The 20,910-nt window shown below is 51.1% G+C and overlaps 2 protein-coding genes across 3 annotated transcripts in view; one reads left to right on the top strand and one right to left on the bottom strand.

Moving 5' to 3' along the window:
• The window catches only part of DELE1 (DAP3 binding cell death enhancer 1), a 20,838-nt gene extending 8,672 nt beyond the window's left edge, over positions 1-12,166 (top strand). The window contains exons 5-12 of one of the 2 annotated variants that reach the window (XM_062629281.1): positions 125-180; positions 1,740-1,833; positions 2,551-2,693; positions 3,451-3,609; positions 4,515-4,607; positions 7,894-8,050; positions 8,393-8,657; positions 12,029-12,166. In XM_062629281.1, coding sequence (XP_062485265.1) covers positions 125-180; positions 1,740-1,833; positions 2,551-2,693; positions 3,451-3,609; positions 4,515-4,607; positions 7,894-8,050; positions 8,393-8,649 — 959 coding nt within the window. In that variant the 3' untranslated portion in view covers positions 8,650-8,657; positions 12,029-12,166. The other variant, XM_062629280.1, reaches the window with a different exon arrangement.
• On the bottom strand, positions 11,554-20,910 carry PCDH12 (protocadherin 12). Its single transcript, XM_062629259.1, has 4 exons — positions 17,836-20,910; positions 17,163-17,257; positions 16,248-16,399; positions 11,554-12,405 (listed from the first exon to the last, which is right to left on the bottom strand). The coding sequence occupies exons 1-4, from the start codon at positions 20,758-20,760 to the stop codon at positions 12,041-12,043; spliced, it is 3,537 nt and encodes a 1,178-aa protein (XP_062485243.1). The 5' UTR covers positions 20,761-20,910; the 3' UTR covers positions 11,554-12,040.

The raw sequence follows: 20,910 nt of genomic DNA, 5'->3' as shown, positions 1-20,910 counted from the left end.
CTAGGAAAGAGCTACGGAATAGAGGGGATGGGAAGAAGAGGAAGAGGCAAAGGTACAGCATTGCTTAACCCTGCTTTTTTTTTTTGTTTGTTTGTTCTTTTTGTTTTTTTTTTTTTTAATGCAGGAGAGTTCCACATCCCTGAGAGCTCCAGTCTGGGGCCAGTTCTCCACCATGCAAAGGTATACTTTGATTTTCCACACCCTCTGTCTATACCTGAGACCCCTTCCTTACAGGAAGCCATCTCATTGTGACCCCCAGTACAGCCTGAGCAATCCACTCACTGTTTCCTGCCCTGTGCAGCTGGAGGACAGGAGAAAGGGGGCTGTGATATGCTGCCCTCTGCTTTAGCCAGAGCAAAGTTCCAGGAGCTACAAACTGGCATCCCCATCCTTTTAAGATGTCTGTGTAACAGGGCTGCTAGTAGAGAAGAGCTGAAACAAAATGGAAAACCCCTTTCCAACAGCACCAGTCTGTTCCTGTGTATTTGCATTTTGATGCAGTCTTTCAGTAGGTGATTACATGTGGTTGCTATTTTGGTTTTTACCAGACAACCCATGACTGGAGAAGGTAATGTCACTCTGCCTAAAGCTGCAAATCAGGACTGGCTGTTGGCTGTTATAGAGAGGAAAACACTTTGGGCTTGAAGAGGGTGCATCAGCTTGAGAGTCACAAGGCCATAAATTATGTTATTGTTCCTGCTGTGATTAAACCTGCTAATTCCTTACAATTTACAGTCTTGGGTACAGACAATCCTTATTTTACAAATCAGTCAGCTGAGCTATTGCTCAAGGACACAGTGAATAGAGCAGGGAGCAAATTCCGTGTTTAACAGAGTAGGTTCCTCACTTAGATGTGCAATGACTCTGCTCCCACCCCAGAAAGGCATTTGCTTGCTCTGCTGAGGGGGTGACCATCAAGCTGCCCATCCTGGGAGGTGCCACTTCTTGGGGGGGCTTAGGAAGAGTCTGTAGCTCATTCGTAGGTCGTGGGGCAGGTCTTGAGAGAGGAGGGGAGTTGGTCCATGTCTTGTCCTCTTGTGAGCAACTCTGAGTGCTGGGTGAGGAGTAAAGCTGTTGGGTGACAAGGGGCATTTTTGCTGCATGACTTCCCGAGCGTGGAGGCACCTCAGCTCGTGTGCAGTGTGCGCTGCTGCCGCTCGATGGCACTACCTTTGTACGCAAGCTGGGAAGCTACAGCCAGGCTTATCCTCCTCCGACCTCCCAGAGCTGTGCTGAGGTATAAGATACTGTTCGTTACTGAGAAAGAAAAGACATTGTCTCTGCTGTGCAGGGTTTCATTAGGCATGTGCAGTGGTGGGTAAGTTGACAGTGTGGGCTCAGCTTGAATTGTTTAAAGCATATACAGATACATCAGTGCCTGTTTGTGCTGTTGACGTGATGTGGGAGAGCGAACAAGGGTTAGCGTTACTTTTGAAGGGGGGAGTTAGGAGTGATATCAGGTATTTGCTGAATTCTGACAGGTCTGATGATGTTCTCTGAGAGGCTAAGGCAAGCTCCCTGGCCTGAGGGGAGGAGGTAAGCAGTGTCCGTACAGCTTCCCTAACTAGATGGCTGTGTAGGACACGGAGGGGTTTTTTGTGGACACATGACAGCAGATTACATCACCCTCTTGATAACTATAGTACAGTACCAGTGTGTCTGACTGCTTGTTTCTAAGAATCTCCTACAGGATTTGTATGGTTTTGCTGTCTTAACAGCTTGCTGCTTTAACTCCTCAGGGTGACCCAGCCCAGCGAGGGCATTTGGAGGAAGCTGCTTTCCAGTTGCAGCAGATTTTCCGGATTGATATTTCCATTGCATTGAATATCCTCGGTAATGTGGACTTGGATTTGTTGTGTCCTTAAACCACACATTTCTCTTTTTGGAGGACCTCCAGATCGTTGCAGGTCTTCTGTGAAAGCAGAGATGGCTTATACCCAAGCTGAAGCCTCCTTTCAGCAAACTCAACTGTGCTTTGAAAGATTTATTGCCCTTTGTCCCATCCTGCCACCTGATTTATGTCAGCATATTTAAATGCAGGCTTGGTTGAAGCCTGCACTGTTGTTCTGACATCTGTAGTTGGAAATTAAGCCATCTCTGTCTTTTTTGCATGAGATGTCATCTCCTTTTATCCTTTTTTATTGTCTGGGATCTCAGGCTTCCTGGCAAGCTGAAAAAGCAGTTGCAGAATTGCAACTCTTAAGAAGAGACGAAGGAAGATGCAATGACCTAAGAAAAAAGGCTCTGCCCTATATACACACCACTAGCAGCAGCAGTGAAAAGTGAGCTGCTTCTGTGCAAACCATACATGTGTTAGCCCATTATCCTCGGTTGCAGTGAGCCTAGAAAAATTCCTGAAAGGCGATGCTGCCATTTTTCATATGGAAACTTTGGTTCTGTGGCAGGAGGGTGGCTGAGCCAGCTGGACATGGCAAGGAGCACTTGGCATGGGCAAAGGAAGACCAAGTAGCTGTGGGGAAGGTTGCTGCATGTGAGGCTTCATTCTGTCCATGCTCTTTTTCCCCTCTTTTCACATGGTGCTCTTCTCAGGGATTGAAAGCATGAGAGCTGGCCATTCCAGGATAGCCTATACCTGCTTCAAACTGGCAGCAGATCGAGGCTACAGCAAAGCCCAGTTCAATGTGGGTCTGTGTTACGAGCATGGCAGAGGCACGGAAAAGGACTTGGAAAAGGTATCCACTGCTTGTAGGGTTGTGTATGTGCGGCACAGAGCAGGAGAGTGGTCTCTGTTGGGTACACAGGCACTTTTCCCCTTTTGCATGGGTTTGACAGCCTCTGAAGTCCATTAGAAAATGCTGGAAATAATACAGAGTGCTGGTTTACAGTGCTGGCTTCAGCATCACAGATCCCCTCAGAGATGTGCTCCTGAAATCTCTTTTCTGATAGCTGCTGAGGTCTTCTCATAGGTACTCAGCCTATGCCACTAACACCCAGAAGAGTACCAAGGAGAAACCTGTCATGTTGCTGTATTTAAAACACCACTCCACATCTGAGGGATTTGTACATCTTGAGCCTTCGTGTTTGGGTACCTTAACTACAGCCTGCCACCTAGTGCATGCTGGTTGTACTCAGCATCTTTTGTGGCTGGAAAGAGGCAAAAACGGCTTGTTTCGAGTGATTGTGTAGATCCCCCTTAGCACACAGTAAGCTTGAGTATTGTTGACCCAGTGCCAGCCTCTTCAACACAGGGAGTTTTGACTAGAGAAGGCAGTGTGGTTAGAGGGCTCTCAGATAGTTGCAGTTCACTGTCTCACTTGAACAATCTTATGCTCTTCAGCAGGGAAGTGTGGGAGAGCTGCTGGGGTAAGTGTCCAGCTGGTGATAGATCTAGACAGAGAGGTTACGCTTATCCTGGCCAGAGGGGAGTCATGTCATGTTTGAGGGCATAGATTACCTGATAAACACACAAGTGTGTTTATCTTTTTCCAGGCAGCTTTATATTACTACCACGCAGCCAGCAGCCGTCACCCCATGGCACAGTACCGCTACGCAAGATACCTCTTATGCCACAGACCTGAAAATGAGTGGGACAGGCATCAGAAGGCAGTGACTTTCCTGGAGCAAGCAGCAATGGCTGGCATTACAGAGGTTAGTGTCTACAGTATGGGAGTTCATAGGAGAGAGCCAGCAGAGATCCCTGTTTAAAGGATTTAAACCTAGACATCCTAGAAAGCAGCATCTGTGGGAGTGGAAGCAAAATCCTTCCAATATATTTACACTTATAATAGAGTATGGAAGACAGCCCTGCCTACACATGGGGGGCAGCTAGGTACCCACTGTGTCAGCTGTGTTGGTTGTCTGTTCTGCTGTTGAGCTTTTTAATGGGTCTCTTAGATCAGACACCTAGATCATACCACTGCCTTAGGAAGACTGACCTACAGTTGCAAATGTAGCTCTGTGTTTCACCTCCTCTCAGTTCCGAGAATACAGGTTGCTTGGGTGGAGGAACTTCCATGAGATGCTTTAAATAAGAACAGATCCTCATTTTGTATCTGTGACTTGTCAAGATGATTCATCTGCATGGATATGCCTGCCCTCCTTTCCCACTCTTCAGGAGATGCATTTAGGCATGTGCCATCTTGTGTGGCGAACGCCAGTCGTTCTGGCAGTGACTGTACCTCATGTAGCACACTGTTCCAGGAAGTGCATCTGCTGTCTCTTATGGACAGCTCACGAGTAGGAGCTGTTCTCTGGCTCTGATTTCCACAGTACAGTTTGAAATTAGGTTCTGGGTCGTAAGGTGTTACTGTGGTGATGTTAACTGCACCTATAGTGCAGTTCTGTAGATCCAATGTGATTTTTGTGTGTTGACCATGTCAGACTGATTCTTTCTAGGACAGTCCCCTTTTCTCTCCCCAGGCTCTGCAGCAAGCAGGGTACTTGGCACCCTCATCTTGCCACAGTAACCCACCATTTGAGCAACTTGCAAAATCAGTAAAAGAAAACGAAGGGGGAAAATCCTGGCTGATTTCTACCATGTGGCTGTGTTGCAGGCACAGGCGTATCTTGGAGTATTCTACATGAGGGGGCTGCAACCTAAGGAAAAGAGAGGTCTAAAGTACCTGCTGCTGGCAGCGAAGAACGGTGTAAGTAATCCCTCTACAAGCTATGATTGTTCTCAGTTTAGGATCACTGCAGGTTACAGATGGCAGATTTCAGGGCTTCTTGGAAATGGGAGCAAGTGTCAAGATCTTACTACAAAGTCTGAAAAGACAGTGTGGAGCCTTGGTGCATCTTGGAGAGGAAGGAGGCCCTGGGGCACAGACCCTGCAAAACATGAATATAGGAACAGTCTTAGTGGGTTGGAGTAGTTCTTACAGCACCAGTGCTTGTATTCATCCAGCGTAATTTTACAGGATTCCCGTTATGGAGCATCTACACCCTCTTCAGTCAAATTCTTGCACTACTGTATCATTTTGAGAACTTTGCTGTGTCTATCTCAAATCTGTTCTTCAAAATTGGCCTGTTATTTCTTGCCTTCTGCAGAGAGGATGAAAAGACTGTTGCTGTTTCTTTGCAGGAACCTTTAACATACTTGAGTCTCCCTTCAGCCTTCCCTCATTGCTGCAGTTTCTCTTCACGCCTCGTGTTGTCAAGATCCCAGATCATTTTGTTGCTTGCACTTTCCCCTGGTGGCATATTTTTTTGATGGGCAGTGGCACAGTCTTGGCATAATCCTGCTCCTGAACCCGCAGCAGCACTTAGGGGAGCAGCAGAATGACATCCCACGTCTTGCAGCCAGGTTTCTGTTTCTTTACAGCACTGCAACATTGTTCACTCGTTTTCAGCTTGCACTGCATTGTAATAGCTAGGTTTTTCTGAAGAATTGGTCATTTTAACTTCAGTTCCCACAGCTTTTGTGCAATGGAAAATAATGAATAGCTATTCTTTCTTCTGGCTAATACTTGTGGTTCTGTCCCCCTTTAGTATGTTTTCTCCAGGTCATTTCTTTCGCAGGCTGCAGAGTGCTAGTTCAGTTTGTCTCTCCGTGTAGTTAAGCTGTTTCATTGTGCTTGTCAGTCTTTCTATTTTTTCTTTGGTCTTCTTTGACCATTTTAAGATGCTTGGACTAAAGCTGGGCTCAGAATGGAGGTATGCCAGGGATCTGATATAATGAGATCCTCTGCTTTGTTCTGCATAGCCTTCTGATGATTCCTAATATTATTGGCCCTTTTGCTTGCCACTGAGCAGTGATTTGGTGGTTTCAGGGAGCTGTCACAGTGACTCACAAATTTCTTTCTATAAGCACTACTTGGCATTTGTCAACAGTAAGTTTTCCTCTGCGATTGTGTTGTCCGCTCTCAAGTCTTGTGAGATCTTCTCTGATTAATTCTTGACAGTAAGTTTGAGCACTCTGAGTGACATTACATCACTTGCAAACTTTGCCACCTCAGTTTTCACCCACTTCTCAGAATGCACTTGGCCACAGCAGCTCAGATACCATGATAACAAGATTTAATTCCAAATCTGCTAAAGATCTCTCGTAATCTGCATCATTGACTCCTTTTTCCAGCCTGACCTCAAATGTGGATGCTGCTCAATATAACAGTAAGTGTCATTTACTGAAGGCCTTGTAAGAAAACAGAAATCTAGCAGGTAATTGCAGGTCCCAGGGGTGCCCCTCAGTAGGTCAGTGTTTTGGTCACAGCCATGATGGTTCTCAGAACCCAGTCGTCTTTCCCTGTCTCTGCTTCCCAATGAATGCTGGCTGTGGATGTACCACAGCCTCATCTTTGGTGACAGGCTTGTGCATCAGCCCCCCCCACACGTTCTTCTGGGAGCAGAGACCATGTGTACGTTCTTTTCCCAATACCCTGGAGTAGGAGTTTATGTTTAGTTGGGTAAAAGAACACTGGATATGGGTGAAGCAAGGACAGCGCCATTCAGCTACAACTCTAGAAAGGGAAAACAAGCACAAGAAGTCGTGGGTTCAGTGTTTCTCTTTCAGGTTGTTGTTCTCAGAGCTGAGAGCTCTGACAAGTGTTCTTCCAAATACAGCAGCGCTTCAGAGAGCTGCGTTCTACTTTGCTTACCACTTTTTATCCTCCCTTATTCTGTGTGCGCAACCATAGAATATAGAAAAACATATTGAAAAGGGTTATAGAACTGAGTCTGACCTTCAGATGTCAAAGGATATCACAGTCACTTATGCCATGCTAATCTGGGGATCTCTTCTCCTTGTGGTCTCTTCTTAGAGGTGTTCGTCATCTGAGAGACGGCTACTGGAATGCTTCTTATTTCACCCTGTCTCTTGTCACATCTGAAGTGCCAATCCTTCAACGTGTTTATCTCATCTCTGGAGAAGTTTATGGCTGTCATAAGCTGAGACTTGCAACATTTTACAAAGCACCCACTCACTGAGTTCTCTACTTGCCTCTACAAGCTCCATCTCAGACAGCAACACTTGCAATATGTTCATTTCTCATGGCTTTATTAAAAGTTGCTACTTGCTTTTTTTCCTTCTTTATTTGCAAAGCCTTGCTTAGATCATGTTTCTGACAGTCACACACTTCAAGTTCTGTTGCTGGCTTTTTGCTGGAAAAGGTCTGTGTGACCACTAGCCCATGCTGCCTTTTCAGTGTCTTCAGGACCATCATCTTGCTTTCATGCTATGTGAGATCCTTTTTCTCCCACTGGGTCTCAAAGATAAAGTGCACAGCCAACATGTAAACATATCACAGGTTTGGGTTTGGCTTCACTGACACACTTACAGTGACATCCTCTACTTTCTAGTTCCTTCTCAGCAGTTACCTGTCTTTAGTAGTTTTAGGTGCTTTTTCTCTAGCTCTGATTTACTTGACTTCATTTCTGCTGCTTGAGATTTCTTCTGGAATATAATCAAGTGGGGCTGAGCAAGACAGTAATGCACTGTTGTGCACTGCTGACCTGTTGCTACCAAGGGGAATCTTTCAACCCTTGGCAGCAAGTACCTCTGTGGCATTTGTTATGTTTGTACAAGACTTCAGTGTGAACTGTAGTTGGGCAGTCCACAGGGCGTGCTCAGAGTTTGGGTGTGATCAGGATGTGGGTGCAGTCAAGGCTGCCCATATCCCCTTAGCTCTGACCCTTGAGACAATCGGGATGCTCTGCAGAGGCAGCTGTTCCTTTGTTCCTGTGACACAGGCCTGGATGTGGAAGGGAAATCAGTGACTCCTATTGGAAAAGGATAGGAAGGAGTGGAGTCAGAGGGAGCTGGTAAGAAATTCTGCTTCACTGTGTGCTCTGAGAAGGGACTAAATTACTGAAGATATGGTCTGAGGGATAAAGGAGTAAACTTTAAAGTAGGTGTTGAAGACTCTCTGTTCTCTTTTCATGTGCTGTCATCACTTCTCCATGGTGTGGGGCTGATTGCTGTGCTATCTCTGTGGCTAGGATGCCCAAAGCAGGTACCACGTGGGTGTTTGCTATGAGAAGGGCCTTGGAGTGCAGCAGAACCTGGCGGAAGCAATGAGACACTACCAGCAGTCAGCTGCTGCAGGGAACAGGAGCGCTCAGGAGAGACTTCGAGTGTTACAAGAGGAGGTGGAAGGTACCAGGGGCAGCAGGGGACACGGGTGTGTGGGACTGCATGGGGAACTAACCCATAAAAGTGGGGCCTGTACTGCCAGAGGAAGGGTAGCAGAGAACCATGGCAAAAAGGAGTCCTCTGCTGAAGGGAAGGGAGCAATTTCAGTTCATTCTTCTTCTTACCAGCTGTTTCCAAGTTGAGCTGAAGTGGAGCATGCTGGGACATCTAGTCTAGGTCATGCTTTGCCTAGAAGAGTTGGACTAGGTGATCCTTGAGTTCCCAACCTGATATTCTATGTGTCTACAGAGAAACCATTCCCATAGAATGATGTGTCATTAATATCTCGGTTTAATGTACTTTCAGATGTGCAAATAAAGCATCCATTCCCTTCTGGAATGAGAGCCTCTTCCTCTAGCCCCAGTTTCTGGGCTATTGAGCCTGTGCATGTAGGCCACCACACCACCCAGCCAAGACAATCTGCCCTAACCCTGCCCCACTCATGGAGCGCGGATGGACTCCACATGATGATGCTCAGTGGTGCAGGATGGAGCCGTGCCCTTGGAAATAGGGCAAGGCCACTGGAATTGCAGTGCTTGGAGCCCCACCACTGCTGTTACTAGTGCAGTAGGTAAGTGAAACGAGCAGGCAGAAGGGAAGGCAGCCCTTCTTAGTCTCTGTGGAGCTGGAAGCAGGCTAGCAGTGAGTGGAAAGAGAAGGCTGTTAATGGAACAGGAGGCAATTTTAAATAACAAGGTTTTGAGAATAAACCTTGTGATATTCTTACTCCACGATGTTGTCTCCCTACCTTCCAATACAAGGACATTTTTTATGCTCTTACAGTTCTGTATAGAGCTCCACCATCCCACAGTGATGTGGTCTAGGGCTGTCATTCCAGTAGCCCTGTGAATATTGCACGTAGTCCCCCAGTGAGGTTTACAAGCCACCATATGGTGTTGCTGGCAGCTAACTTTGTTATGGGCCTGGCCTGCACCCTCTGAGGCAATTTGATCTCACTTCAAGGCTAGCTATTCCCATAGTCTGGGATTCTCTCTATATTGCCATCGTGGCAGTTTAATTTGCTTTCAGACCTGTGCAAGCAAGAGTGAATTATTACTAGGGCACAGGATTTTGTGGGATATGGCTTATGGATCCACCTGTACTGGTGAGCGTACTGGCTGGCCTCAGCCATCCTGCACTGTTCTCAGTGTCCTTTGGTCCCCAGTTCTTATTCCTTCAGCTCTGGCAGTGAGCTGTTCCCATGGGTACACCCCTTTGAGTCACAACAAGCCAGGTTTGCTTCAGAATTTATATTGTGTGTGTTTGCTAAGCACGCCTGCTCATTTTCACTGGAGTGGATAAGGGATGCTCCCAGCGGGCAGCCACCACTGTCAGGCAGACAGTGGCAAGCAGCTGGTATGATAATTCCTTCCACTGGGGCAGCTGAATCTGGAAAAAAGACATTTGTCCACACCAGTTTAAACTGGTTCAAGGGCATCTGTACAAACTGTCCGGCTTCCTGTAGCCAGGGTGCTCTGGTGCTTTGTGTAGATCAGGCTGTGAAAAACAAAGGCAATGGCCCCATCCTGAACTTGCTGTGGTCTCCATTCAGCAAAGGGAGGGGCACAGCCAGAGCTCAACACATCTGATTGTTCTAGTCTGGTCTCTCTTTCTGCTCAGACCAAACTTTCTTAGACCATTTCCTTTATCAAGCAGGATACAATTAGCAGGAAATTCCTCGGGTGGATTTCCTATTCTGTGATAATCCTCAGCATGCTTACGCCTTGGTCAGGACAGAGTAAGGGTTGTGTAGGGGGTTGAAAATAGTTTGCAGAATCAGGAAATTGAACCGAGAGAGAGGAATTTGTCTCCTTTTTAGCCTGCTTATTATAGTGTATTTTTGTGTAAAGATTGTTCTTTAATAGGCACATCAAAGTAAATTTCCAGAGGAAGATGCAAGGTTGTGCGGTGTGTTTGTCCTCTGTATGTGTTCCCAAGATGCAGAGGAATCCCACAGGGCTCCAGCTCCTCACAGTCACAGATCTGCCTCCCTTGTGGTTTGCACAGCTGCCTCTCAGTTAGAATTTGGCTCACTGTCATTGTTTTGGTGCAATGTTTTGTTTGTGAAACAGAACAGCAAGGTACTTCTGTTAGCAGCGCAGCAGCATAAGCAGGCTGGAGCAAACCCATCAGTGTAGTTCATTGCCAAAGATGGGGTGATCTGTAAATCACTTTGGAGTCTCTAAATACAACAGTGGGTATTTGGGATACTTAAGGAGTCTACCTGGGGAAATCTTAACTCTGTTGCTTTTGTCATCTGGTCCCAAGACCAGCAGGAAAGGATAAGTTTCCCATTTCCTCTTCTTTAAATTACGTGTATGGTTGTCTGCTGCTGTGGCTCGTATGTGTCCACACTTAAAAGAAGGGACTGTCACCTCTAGCTGCATGGCAAGAAACACAGGTACAACAGTTGAGATGCTTCAGGATCACATCAGTTGGGTTGTGCTTCCTATTATTTTTAAATTTAACAGTAAAACAAAAGCCAAAAATACCACCCAAAGACACGTGATGTAGCAGCCCTACCACGAGCAGATCAGCTTTGGATAAACCTGTGTTGTGAACTGCAGCATCTGTGGAGAAGCCAGGACAGTGTTTTCAGTGTAGAGCTGGTGAAGGAAGCAAGCAGTGTGTATAAACCACTGCTGGCCCTGCACTGTGGTGGAGGAAAGCTCTTCTCAGCCTCCCTTTTGTAGTCACTCTGCAAGCAATGCTGTTGTGTCCTGCTGCCATGGCTTACCCTCATTATTGTAGCTTGACTCTCCTCTCACTTGTACAGCTGCTTTGCCAACACACCCCAGATGTATTCTGGTGGTTCGTATCCTAGTTGGAAGGCACAGACTGTGGTACAGAAGAGAGTGCCATGTGTGGATGATCCAGAAGCACTTACCTGCCATCCATGCACTGCTGTGTAAGCCTGCAGATGCACTCCAGATGCTTATGTTGTCTTTCCAACCTCTGCAAGTACAAATCCCCATGGTTAACAAGACCTGTGTGCTCCTTCTATTGTTACTGATACCTGTACCTTAGTTTTCCTACACATTCTATTAGCCTAAAACTGTCTTATAGCTCACGTACACACAGATCAAAGTGAAAACCTGTAGTATGGTTGAAACTTGTTACTTGACTATTCCAAAACAGCGTTTTCACGCTTCTGTTTTCCCAGATTACCTTTGGCAGACTCCAGCCATCTGTTGTCTGCTTCTGAGCAAGGACTTTGCTCCAAAATCCAATGGCCTCAAAAGAGAACATGGAGAAAGACACTGCAGGCACCTTGTGCAGCCATAGGAGAGATGCCAGTGCTGATTTTGGGGCATTTTACAGAGCGCCAAGTTCACACTTGTAGAACCACAAAAGCTGAAAACATCAGTGGGAGACAAGAGGCAGATCTCCTCTTTCTGAGATGCCATTGCAGGCTTTCTGCAGCTATATCATCATGTCAGATACACTGCACTTTGCTCCAGAGATGGTAGTGTTTAAAAACCAACAATTTTATTTAAATAAGAACTGACATCCTGGAGCCCAACTCTGCAGCATGCTGCAGACTCCAGGACTGCAGTATTTCATCGTCCATGGTGCACAGTCCGTGATCACATGGATGTAGCTGACTGGGTTGTGCTTGTGGTTAAACTAACAAGCCCATCCCCTCAGTCAGCCTGCCCTGGGAGGAAAGGGCCTTCCTGCTCTTGTGTGACTTGAGTGTGATGGTAAGTAAAGTGGAGGATGAGGATGAAAGGGGAGGAAAGCTGGAAATGCCAGAATGGGCAGGTAGAAGGGAAGTAAACAAGGTGAAATCAGTTGTAGAGAAATTCGATGGGGTGAAGCAAAGGAAGAAATATGCCTGTTGTGATCAGTGTAGACACAGGTAATACAGTGACACAGTCAAAGCCCACATGTGCACCCCAGATGCAGAAAGAAGTCTGACTCTTTATCTCCTTATCACAGCCACCAAGCTGCCTACAGAACAGGAGCATCATCTTCCAGTCCAAGGCTCTTCCCACGTGCCGACAGCTGCCGCAGAAGCCCCGAGCCTGTTTCATTGTGGACTTGGACCTTCTGGGACAAAATCATTTCAAAGAGGGTGCTCATTTCTGAAAGGAAGGTGCTGGCCAGCCTTGTCCCAGCAGCATTCGAGTCAGCCCCAGCACCTTTGCCAAAGGTCTCAAAGGTCCTTGGTTTCTCCTGCCTTGCAGCTTCCTCATCCTGAGGTGAATGCAGAGAGTCAGGGGAGAAGACGTTGTCCTTGTAACTGCTGGTGAGTGGCAAGGAGAGCCGAGCCACCCATGCTGGGTCAGCAGCCGTCAGCCTCTTGAGGGCCAGCTCTGCAGGGAGTGAGAACAAGGACTGCTAGTGAGATGTGGAGTAGAGGAGACCATGGGAGAAAAGGGGTGGGAATAATACTGCAAAATAAGGAGACTTCCTGAAATCAGCTGTGAGAAGACTGATTGTGAACAGGTCTAGAGATAAGCTACCAGCAGCATCATTCAAACCAGCAGCTAAAAAAACCCAAACCAACCAGAATTGGTTTCTATCTACTGGATTTTTGTTTTGCTTTTTAAATACAATAACCATTAGGATTACTTTGCTTTCTCATTTGTTGCAGCCTCAAGTGACACTTCACTAAATGGTTAGCAGAGTGAGGGTCAGGACTGGCTAAAGGGGAGACAACAATGGAAAGCTTTCAAGGGGGAGGTGTTGGCCAGAGAGAAGGTCAGTTATGGACTTCCCTGAAGGGCCCCTCTAGGGTGGGAATTTGCTCCTAAGTAGGCATGTTGAGACTGAAAAGAAATGGGTTATTGTGAAAACAGTAACAGAAGTAGAATGAAATTCTGGATTATAAAATGCGCAGCTGGATGGTTGAAGACTAAGAACAGAAAACTGAGCTATAAAATAATCGTTCATCAGTTGGAAACAGATGAGGAGCAGTGGGAGCTGGCGTGGGTGGTGGCTGCAGGCTCAGTGTACCAGTAATGTGATTCTGCCCCAAAATCATAGTGTGTTGGTCAAGGTATTCCCTGTTGGCATGAAGACACAGCCCTGGTATTGTTAATAGGTCTGGCAAGATCTGGTTAGGGGTATTACATAGAAATCTGATTATCCATCCTTAGGAAGGAGGATATGCAATGGTAGAAGCACAGAGAAAAGTGTTGAGATGAAAACAGGAATGGGCCCAGGCTTACGTGATTGAGACCACAAGAGGTAGGGGTTGCTTAGCCTAAGGAAGCAGAAGCTCACCAGGGAACTGACTGCAACCTATCAGTATTTTGAGGAGTTAAGCACCAACAAAGGAAATCTCTATGCTTAAAATAGTGTTGGCAAAAGAAGAAGTGATTATTACTGTCTGTTAATAAACATATACTGGGAAATTAAAGGAAGGACCCCATAGCAGGGTGAGCCTGGAATAGCTTCCTCATCAGACAGCAGGGAAGGAAATGGGGGTTCTTGTTTTTAAGGTAGAGCTTTGCAGTTGGTAAACAAGACTCCATGACGCAGTGCACAGATGCTGCCTTCCAGCCCCACACTGCTGCATTTCCAACGTGTAACCTGGAACCCCTGGGAGGTTTGAAGTGACCTCCAGGCTTGTGAGACAGTCAAAGAGCAGCAAAACAAGGCCCTGATGTCTGTTCACAAAGCACAGCAGTCCCAATCAGATGGTGTCATGATAATTATTACGTGGCTCTGACTTACAAAGTGACCTCTGAAACGAGGGGCCCCATCCTGATGCACTTATCCTGCTGCTTCCAGAAGATAATCAATACCCTCCACAGCCTGGGACGTGTGGTCCTCAGTCCAGGTCTACTCAATCACTGAGACAAGTCTCCTTCCTCAGCCAGCTAAGTCATTAGTCTTTTTTCTCTGACAAACAACTGTGTCCTGGGGCAGGATGGGAGTGAGAGCTGGGCTTCAAACCCAGGAAGGAGAGATGCATTGCTTAGATTTGTTTCAGCTGAAGGCCCAAAATTCTTTTGTGTTGCTTAACTCCAGGATTTCTTTCCGCAATCTCCCTGTTTTCTTTCAGTCGCAGTGACTGTTCCATAGGAGATTTCCCAAGCTGAATTCCCATGGTTTTGCTCTAAAATATCCTCAGTTCTCTCAGCCTGCAAGAAGCCACTGAGTTTCTGGAATATTTTGGTGCAGGGCACAGCAGTAGACTGCTCACTGCGGGAAGAGTCAGGACTCACGGTCGTGCGGCCATGAAACCTTGTCATTAGGTATGTTAAGACCAATAACTTTACTGCCTTACTTTAATGGTGTTTTGTGAGCAGGGGTTGTTTTTATAATCAATGAAGTTCTCTCTCTCATCTGCTGCTGTGAGCACTGTTTCACTGCTAGAGGATAGGTGGTAATAGATGGTACTGAGTGCTGAGAGTTCACCCTACAGCACGATGCTTTGCAGCATAAACAAGCCAAGAGCTGGCTGGGACAGATGATTCGTGCAGTTCCCCCCATTGAGAATAGCACAAAGGCCCAGACAGCCTCAGCCAGCTGCTCTGGTCCTCCAGAGCACAAGCAATGCTTCCTTCCTCCGCCTCTCAGGATGCAAGTCCACTTCTCTGTTTATGTTTGGGAGAGGAGGAAGGAATCCAGCAGCTCCGTCGTCTGCTCTCTGTTGCCTTTTTGGGAACATCTGGGCTCATGGTTAAGGTTCTTCACCACTGAACCAGGGCTTCGGTCATGTCCAGCACTACAGCACGGGCAGGAAGCCACAGGGCACAGCCTCAGCACTGGTGGTCAGTGAAATTTCAGTCAGTTGGAGAAAAGGTTCTTTTTCTATCAAATCCAAAAAGCATGGGAGGTGCCACCTCATGGATATGCCTCCCTGGAGCACAGATCTGGTGGGATGCTACCTGGCTGGGCAGGACTGGATCTGCCTGGATCTGCTGAGCAGATCCACCAGTTCCTTTACTGGGACTGATGCATGTCAATACACCCATGGTGGAGATGGAGCAGGGCAGCTGTTTGCTCCCTGCTTTTGCCTGCAGGACCTTTACATCCAAGGAAGCTCATAGCTCTTATTTGACCCAGCCATTCCTTCATTTGCTCCTTGTTAGAATAAAAGAGCAGGAAGGCAAACAGAGAGCAGCAGCGTGGTTCTGCCACGCAACAGCACAGAAAATGCCCAGCTCTGGCATCAAAACAACCACAGCAGCAATGCTCAATGAGCTCCTCTTGCTGTGGAGGAGCACAGAGGCTCCACAATGAAATTCCTGCTACAGGACATGAGTCAGCCCAACTGCTTCAAATTGAAATGCCAGTGGAAGAGATTTTTAGAACAAATCAATAAAAGGAACATGTAGAAAATGTCAGGCCCAGATGGGATTCACCCTGGAGTGCCAGAGGAACTCAGATACACAACCTCCCTGGGCAACCCATTCCAGTGCCTCAGCACCCTTACGGTAAAGAACTTCTTCCTTAGATCCAATCTAAACTTCCCCTGTTTCAGTTTTAACCCATTACCCCTTGTCCTGTCACTACAGTCCCTAATGAAGTGTTCATCCCCAGCGTCCCTGTTCATGATACATGCACAGGAGGAAAGATCTACCAAGAGGGATTAAACTCATGAAACCCAAGGTGAAGCTCAGCAAGTGCCTTTGCTGTAAATTACGTGGTGCCAAAAGCATAAGATGATTCATAGAATCCCAGACTGGTTTGTGTTGGAAGGGACCTTAAAGCTCATCCAGTCCCAACCCCTGCCACAGGCAGGGACACCTTCCCCTAGAGCAGCTTGCTCTGAGCCCCTGTGTCCAACCTGGCCTTGAACACTGCCAGGGATGGGGCAGCCACAGCTTCTCTGGGCACCCTGTGCCAGCGCCTCAGCACCCTCACAGGGAAGAGCTTCTGCCTAAGAGCTCATCTCAGTCTCCCCTCTGGCAGGTTAAAGCCATTCCCCTTGGCCTGTCCCTGCAGTCCCTGATGAAGAGCCCCTCTCCCCCATCCTTGCAGCCCCCTTCAGACCCCGGAAGCTGCTCTGAGGTCTCCACGCAGTTTCTCTTCTCCAGGCTGAACCAGCCCCGTTGTTCTCAGCCTGGCTCCACGCGTGTCCTGAGCCCCTGCACTGCCAGAGCCACCCCTGGAGCTGCGCTGTCCCCTGGCCCCCTGCAGCCGGTTTCCCCCCTGCATGGTGCCGGTGTGTTCCTGAGCAGCCCCCCCGGTGCCTCCTCACCCGCCTGCGGCTCCAGCAGCGTCTCCAGCTCCTCTCCCACCAGCTGCTGCACCGAGAGCTCGAAGCCGCTCTCGGAGTCCCGGTCCTCGGCCTCGCTCTCCCCGTGCCCGCTGTCCTTGGTGCTCAGGCAGTCAGCGTCCGGCCCCGCCGCCCTGCGGGGACACAGCCCAACCCCAGCACTGCCCCTTTGAACGCGGTTGTCTTTATCCCCCGTGAAGCCACCCGGAGGGCATCCTCCCCGTGCATCCTTCACATCGAAGGAACCATCATCTCGGTCCCCACCACTTAATGAGCTCTGGGGCTGCCTGGTTTGGGGTTATGGGCTTTTTTAAGAAACAAACACATGAACGAAAGCACTGGGGTCAGGAGTGCCGCAGGTCCTCTGCAAAATGGGTCCTGGATGGGTGCTGGGTGCCTCACATCTTGTCCCAGAGGGGGTTTTATCCTTCTGCAGGGGTATCCTGAGCAAACAGCTGCTGGCTCTTCCCTGTGAGCTCAGGGGAGCTGAATTCAGGCTCCAGGTGAGGAGCATCACAGCCCAGCCCCAGCAGCCCCAGAGCTCAGTGCAGCTCTTCCTCATCATCCTCAGCAGATGGAGGTGGTGATGAGAAGGGTGCAAAAGCTGTGTCTGCCCATGTGCTGGGCATGTGGGGACAGGGGGGACGTGGCAAGTCAGTGATGAAGCCCTGGTATGTGCTCAAGAGCATTCACCCAGTGACGCAGGAGCCAGGACCAGAAGAGCACATTCATTCCCTGAAGGATGACCCCGGCCTCTGGTCAGCAAACCCAGGGTGAGGTTTTGCCCTGTCTATCTGCTGCCCTGGGAGGCTGTTGGGACCAGCAGGGCTGAAGCAGAGGCAGCAGAGACACAGGGGAATGGGGCACGGATGCGGGAAGGGCTGAGCGCAGCCTTACCTGCTGCCGCTCTTGGCCGTGTACTTGTTTCCGCGGTGGTTGGTTTTGGGCTGGAACTGGCCCTGGTGCAGCAGGGACAGCAGCTGGGAGATTTGCTGCAAGGCAGGAAAAGGCTGTTGAGCCCCGGCGGTGGCCGCTCAAGCTGCTTCCTGCCAGGACGTCCCCCCCTCGGCCTTTTTATAGCGTTTCCTCCTCCTGCAGATGGTTCCGCATCCCCGCACAGGCACAAACAAGGGGCCGGGCAGCCCACCTGGTCCCCCCATGCTGCCCAGCCCTGCCCTGCCCTGCCCTGCCCTGCCCTGGGGAGGTGGGTGAGTGAGTCCCCTTCTCCCCATCACAGCACCCAGGGGAGGTGTGGGGAGACCCTGCCCGTGGTGGGGCGCCCGCTCACCTGCCCAGCCCCACTGCCGGGATAGGAGACCAACCAAAAACCATCAGGTTGCATGTTCCATGCCCCATCCCTGGCAGTGTTCAAGGCCAGGTTGTTCACATGGGCTTGGAGCAAGCTGCTCTGGTGGAAGGTGTCCCTGCCCGTGGCAGGGGTTGGAACTGGGTGAGCTTTAAGGTCCCTTCCAACCCAAACCACTCTGGGATTGTGTGTTCCCACCACCCCAAACCTGGGCAAGGAAGGATTTGGGATATGGAGGGGATCAACACACGGGGCAGCTCCTACCTGCACCGGGGGTGACTCCATCGCGAACTCCCCGTTGGGGCTCTGCTCTGCCAGTGCCACCAGCGAGAGCCGGACCAGGCTCCTGAGGATGTGCTGGTGGGGCTGGGGCTGCCCAGGGGCCCCGGCACCCATGGGTTCGCTGGGTGGCAGCGGGGGCTCTCCCAAGGGCCCCTGCAGTGGCTTCACCAGGCTCTTGCTGTGCAGAGGTGCCTCCTCTTTCACTGCGTTCTTCTGCCTGTGGGGCTGGCAGGGCCGGCGCTGCAGGATGGGCAGGTCAAGGCTCTCCTGCTGCTCATCCAAGTCTTTTGGGGCCCTCTGGTTCCTCAGGGTCCTGTACAGAGTGGGGGTGAGGTGGAGAGGAGCCCCCGGCGAGGCTGTGCCAGGCGGATCCTCCTGGCAGGGCCGGGGGGGCTCAGCATCCTGGGGCCGGCCCCGGAGCAGCGGCACGAGGTGGATGTCTGCCTTCTGGATCTGCCTGTGGGGCTTCCTGAGGTGCTGCTGCCTGCGGGCGTCCTCCGCCTCCCTGCAGTTGTAGGCCATGCCGTCCTTCTTCTCCTTCTTACGCAAAGACAGGGTCAAAGCCAGAAGGAGAAGGCACCCTCCCAGGAGAGCGGCCATGCAGGTCACCACCACCACAGGCGGGCTCGACCACCCGGGATCTTGCGCTGAGATCTTGGAGAACGCTCCATGATTGCGGAAAACCAAGCGGAGCCGGGCCAGGGTGTGCAGGGGAACGTCCCCCGCATCGCTCACCCGCACCAGCAGCTCCCGCTCGCTGCCGGCAAGGCTGCTGGCGTTGCTGGTGTTGAGGAAGAGCTGCCCCAAGAGAGGGTCCAGGATGAAGAGCCCTGCATCTTCCCCCCCCACCAGCTCATACCGGAGAGCCCCGTTGGTGCCCGAGTCCACATCCCTGGCCACGATGGTGAAGAGGAAGGGAGGGCCAGCACATGACACCAGCGTTGCATTGGTCACCGCTGCAGTCCCTTGGGTGCTCCCATTCCCGGGGACCACCCAGAGGCACCCTGTGTCTGCATTCACCAGCACGGAGAGCGTGGCTGTGCCTCCCACCAGCGCTGGTGCGGTGACGATGGGCGCGTTGTCATTCCTGTCGAGCACAGCCAGCCTGACGGAGGTGCTGGATGCCAGCCGGGGGTGACCACCATCCTCTGCGGTCACCAGGAACTCCAGGCTCCTCATCTGCTCGTAATCGAAAGCCTGGAGGGCAAAAACATCCCCAGTGGTGGGGTCGATTGAGACCAGACTGGAGGCAGAGGAGTCTGGGATGCTGTAGGTGATTTTCCCATTGAAAGCCAGGTCGGGGTCGGTGGCATGGACAGTGAGCAGCAAGGTGGGTGCTTCACTGTTCTCAGCAACAGCAGCCTCGTAGGTGGCCTTGTCGAAGGAGGGAGCGTTGTCGTTGACGTCGCTGATGCAGATAGTGAGGTGCTTCAGCACGGCCAAGGAGAGCTCGCCCTGGTCTCGCACCACCAGTGTCAGGTTGTACTCGGCACGCAGCTCCCTGTCCAGCGTGGCGTTGGTCATCAGCACGTAGCTGTGGCTGTTGGTCCTCTTCAGCCTGAAGTGCTCGTACCCCTGACTGAGGGAGCATTGCACTTGCCCGTTGTTCCCCGAATCGGGGTCGCTGGCTGTCACCAGAGCCACAAAGCTGTCCTTGGGGAGGGCTTCAGAGAGCACGGGCACCCGTGCAGCCCAGGTGACGTGGACATCGGGAGCGTTGTCGTTGACATCCAGGACTTTGACCAGGACCTTGCAGTGGGCTGGGATGGGGTTGGCACCCAGGTCCCGGGCTTGCACATCCAGTTCATAGGCCTGGGTTTCCTCATAGTCCAGCGGGTGCCTCAGGATGATGCTGCCAGTGCGGGCATCGATGCTGAAGGTGCTGAGCACCTCTGGGGGTGCGTGCTTGCTCAGGCTGTACTCGATCTCCCCATTGGGACCCTGGTCGGGGTCGGTGGCTGCGACTGTCACAAGGAGGGTCCCGGGCAGAGCATCCTCCCGAACCTCGACTGTCAAAGAGCTCTCTGCAAAGACGGGGCTGTTATCATTGGAGTCAAGGACAATGACTTTGATTAAAGCAGTACCTGATTTTGGTGGCACCCCATGATCAGCAGCTGTCAGCACGAGGTCGAAGGAAGAGTGCAGCTCCCGGTCCACCTCTTTGACCACAACAAGCTCCGCATGCCTTGTCCCATCCGAGCTGGAGACAACCTCCAGAGCAAAGTGCTCGCTGGGGGAGAGCGTGTAGGAGCAGCGGGCGTTGGGGCCGGCATCGGCATCCAGAGCTCGATCCAGCGGGATCCGCGTCCGCAGGGATGCGCTCTCCGACATCTCCAGCTCCAGCTGGGGCGTGGGGAACCGCGGCGCGTTGTCGTTGATGTCCAGTACTTGAACCTCCACGTGGATCAGCGCCAGGTTCCGGGCGGCCAGGACGTCAAACGAGACCCAGCAGGGATCGCTGTGCCGGCACAGCAGCTCCCTGTCCACCCGCCCGGCCGTGCTGAGCACCCCATCCCCGCTCCCCACGAGCAGCGGGAACCCCCCGGGGGTCTCCATCAGCTGGAAGGTGTCCGCTGCATCGCCGCTCTCACCCCCCTCAAAGTGCTCGGCCAGGGTCCCTATCACGGTCCCCGGCGGCACCTCTTCGAACACCCGGTACTGCACCGTGAACGTGGCCACCTCCTGGGCGTCGGCGCAGAGGACCAGGTACCACCACAGCGCCGGGAGCTGCAGAGCGCAGCGGCTCAGCAGGAGCACGCTGCTGCCCAAGCGGCACATGGCCGAGGGCTGCCCCGCCGCCCGCCGCATTCCCCGGCCGTCCTTAGGGCGACCGCGAGTGCCCAGCATCCTCTCCCATCGCCGCGTCCCGCAGGCGCCAGCCACCGGTTGGGAAGGAGGAGAAGTCATGAGCGAGCCCCCCAGGGGTTGTCCCCCTCCCCGCCATCACCGGGGACAGCCGAGAGCCAGCGGCCCCCCGGGCTGAACGGCTCAGCCCGGAGCAGAGGGACCAGCGCTGCCGCAGCTCCAGCCCGGAGCAGCGTCCGGCCGGGCCGGGGC

The sequence above is a fragment of the Pezoporus occidentalis genome, unplaced genomic scaffold (assembly GCF_034315485.1).
Source record: "Pezoporus occidentalis ecotype Australia unplaced genomic scaffold, CSIRO_AGI_Poc_V1 ctg33, whole genome shotgun sequence".
In the NCBI taxonomy this organism is placed as follows: domain Eukaryota; kingdom Metazoa; phylum Chordata; class Aves; order Psittaciformes; family Psittacidae; genus Pezoporus; species Pezoporus occidentalis.
This window is presented reverse-complemented; position numbering and strand designations above follow the sequence as displayed.

What these genes read in the sequence shown, in the direction of transcription:
- PCDH12 (XM_062629259.1), bottom strand. Translation starts at nt 20,760, where the DNA reads ATGACTTCTCCTCCTTCCCAACCGGTGGCTGGCGCCTGCGGGACGCGG. An exon ending in ACGGCCAAGAGCGGCAGCAG is followed by an intron (nt 16,400 to 17,162) that starts GTAAGGCTGCGC and finishes GTGTCCCCGCAG; the next exon opens with GGCGGCGGGGCCGGACGCTG. An exon ending in GCTGCTGGAGCCGCAGGCGG is followed by an intron (nt 12,406 to 16,247) that starts GTGAGGAGGCAC and finishes CACTCCCTGCAG; the next exon opens with AGCTGGCCCTCAAGAGGCTG.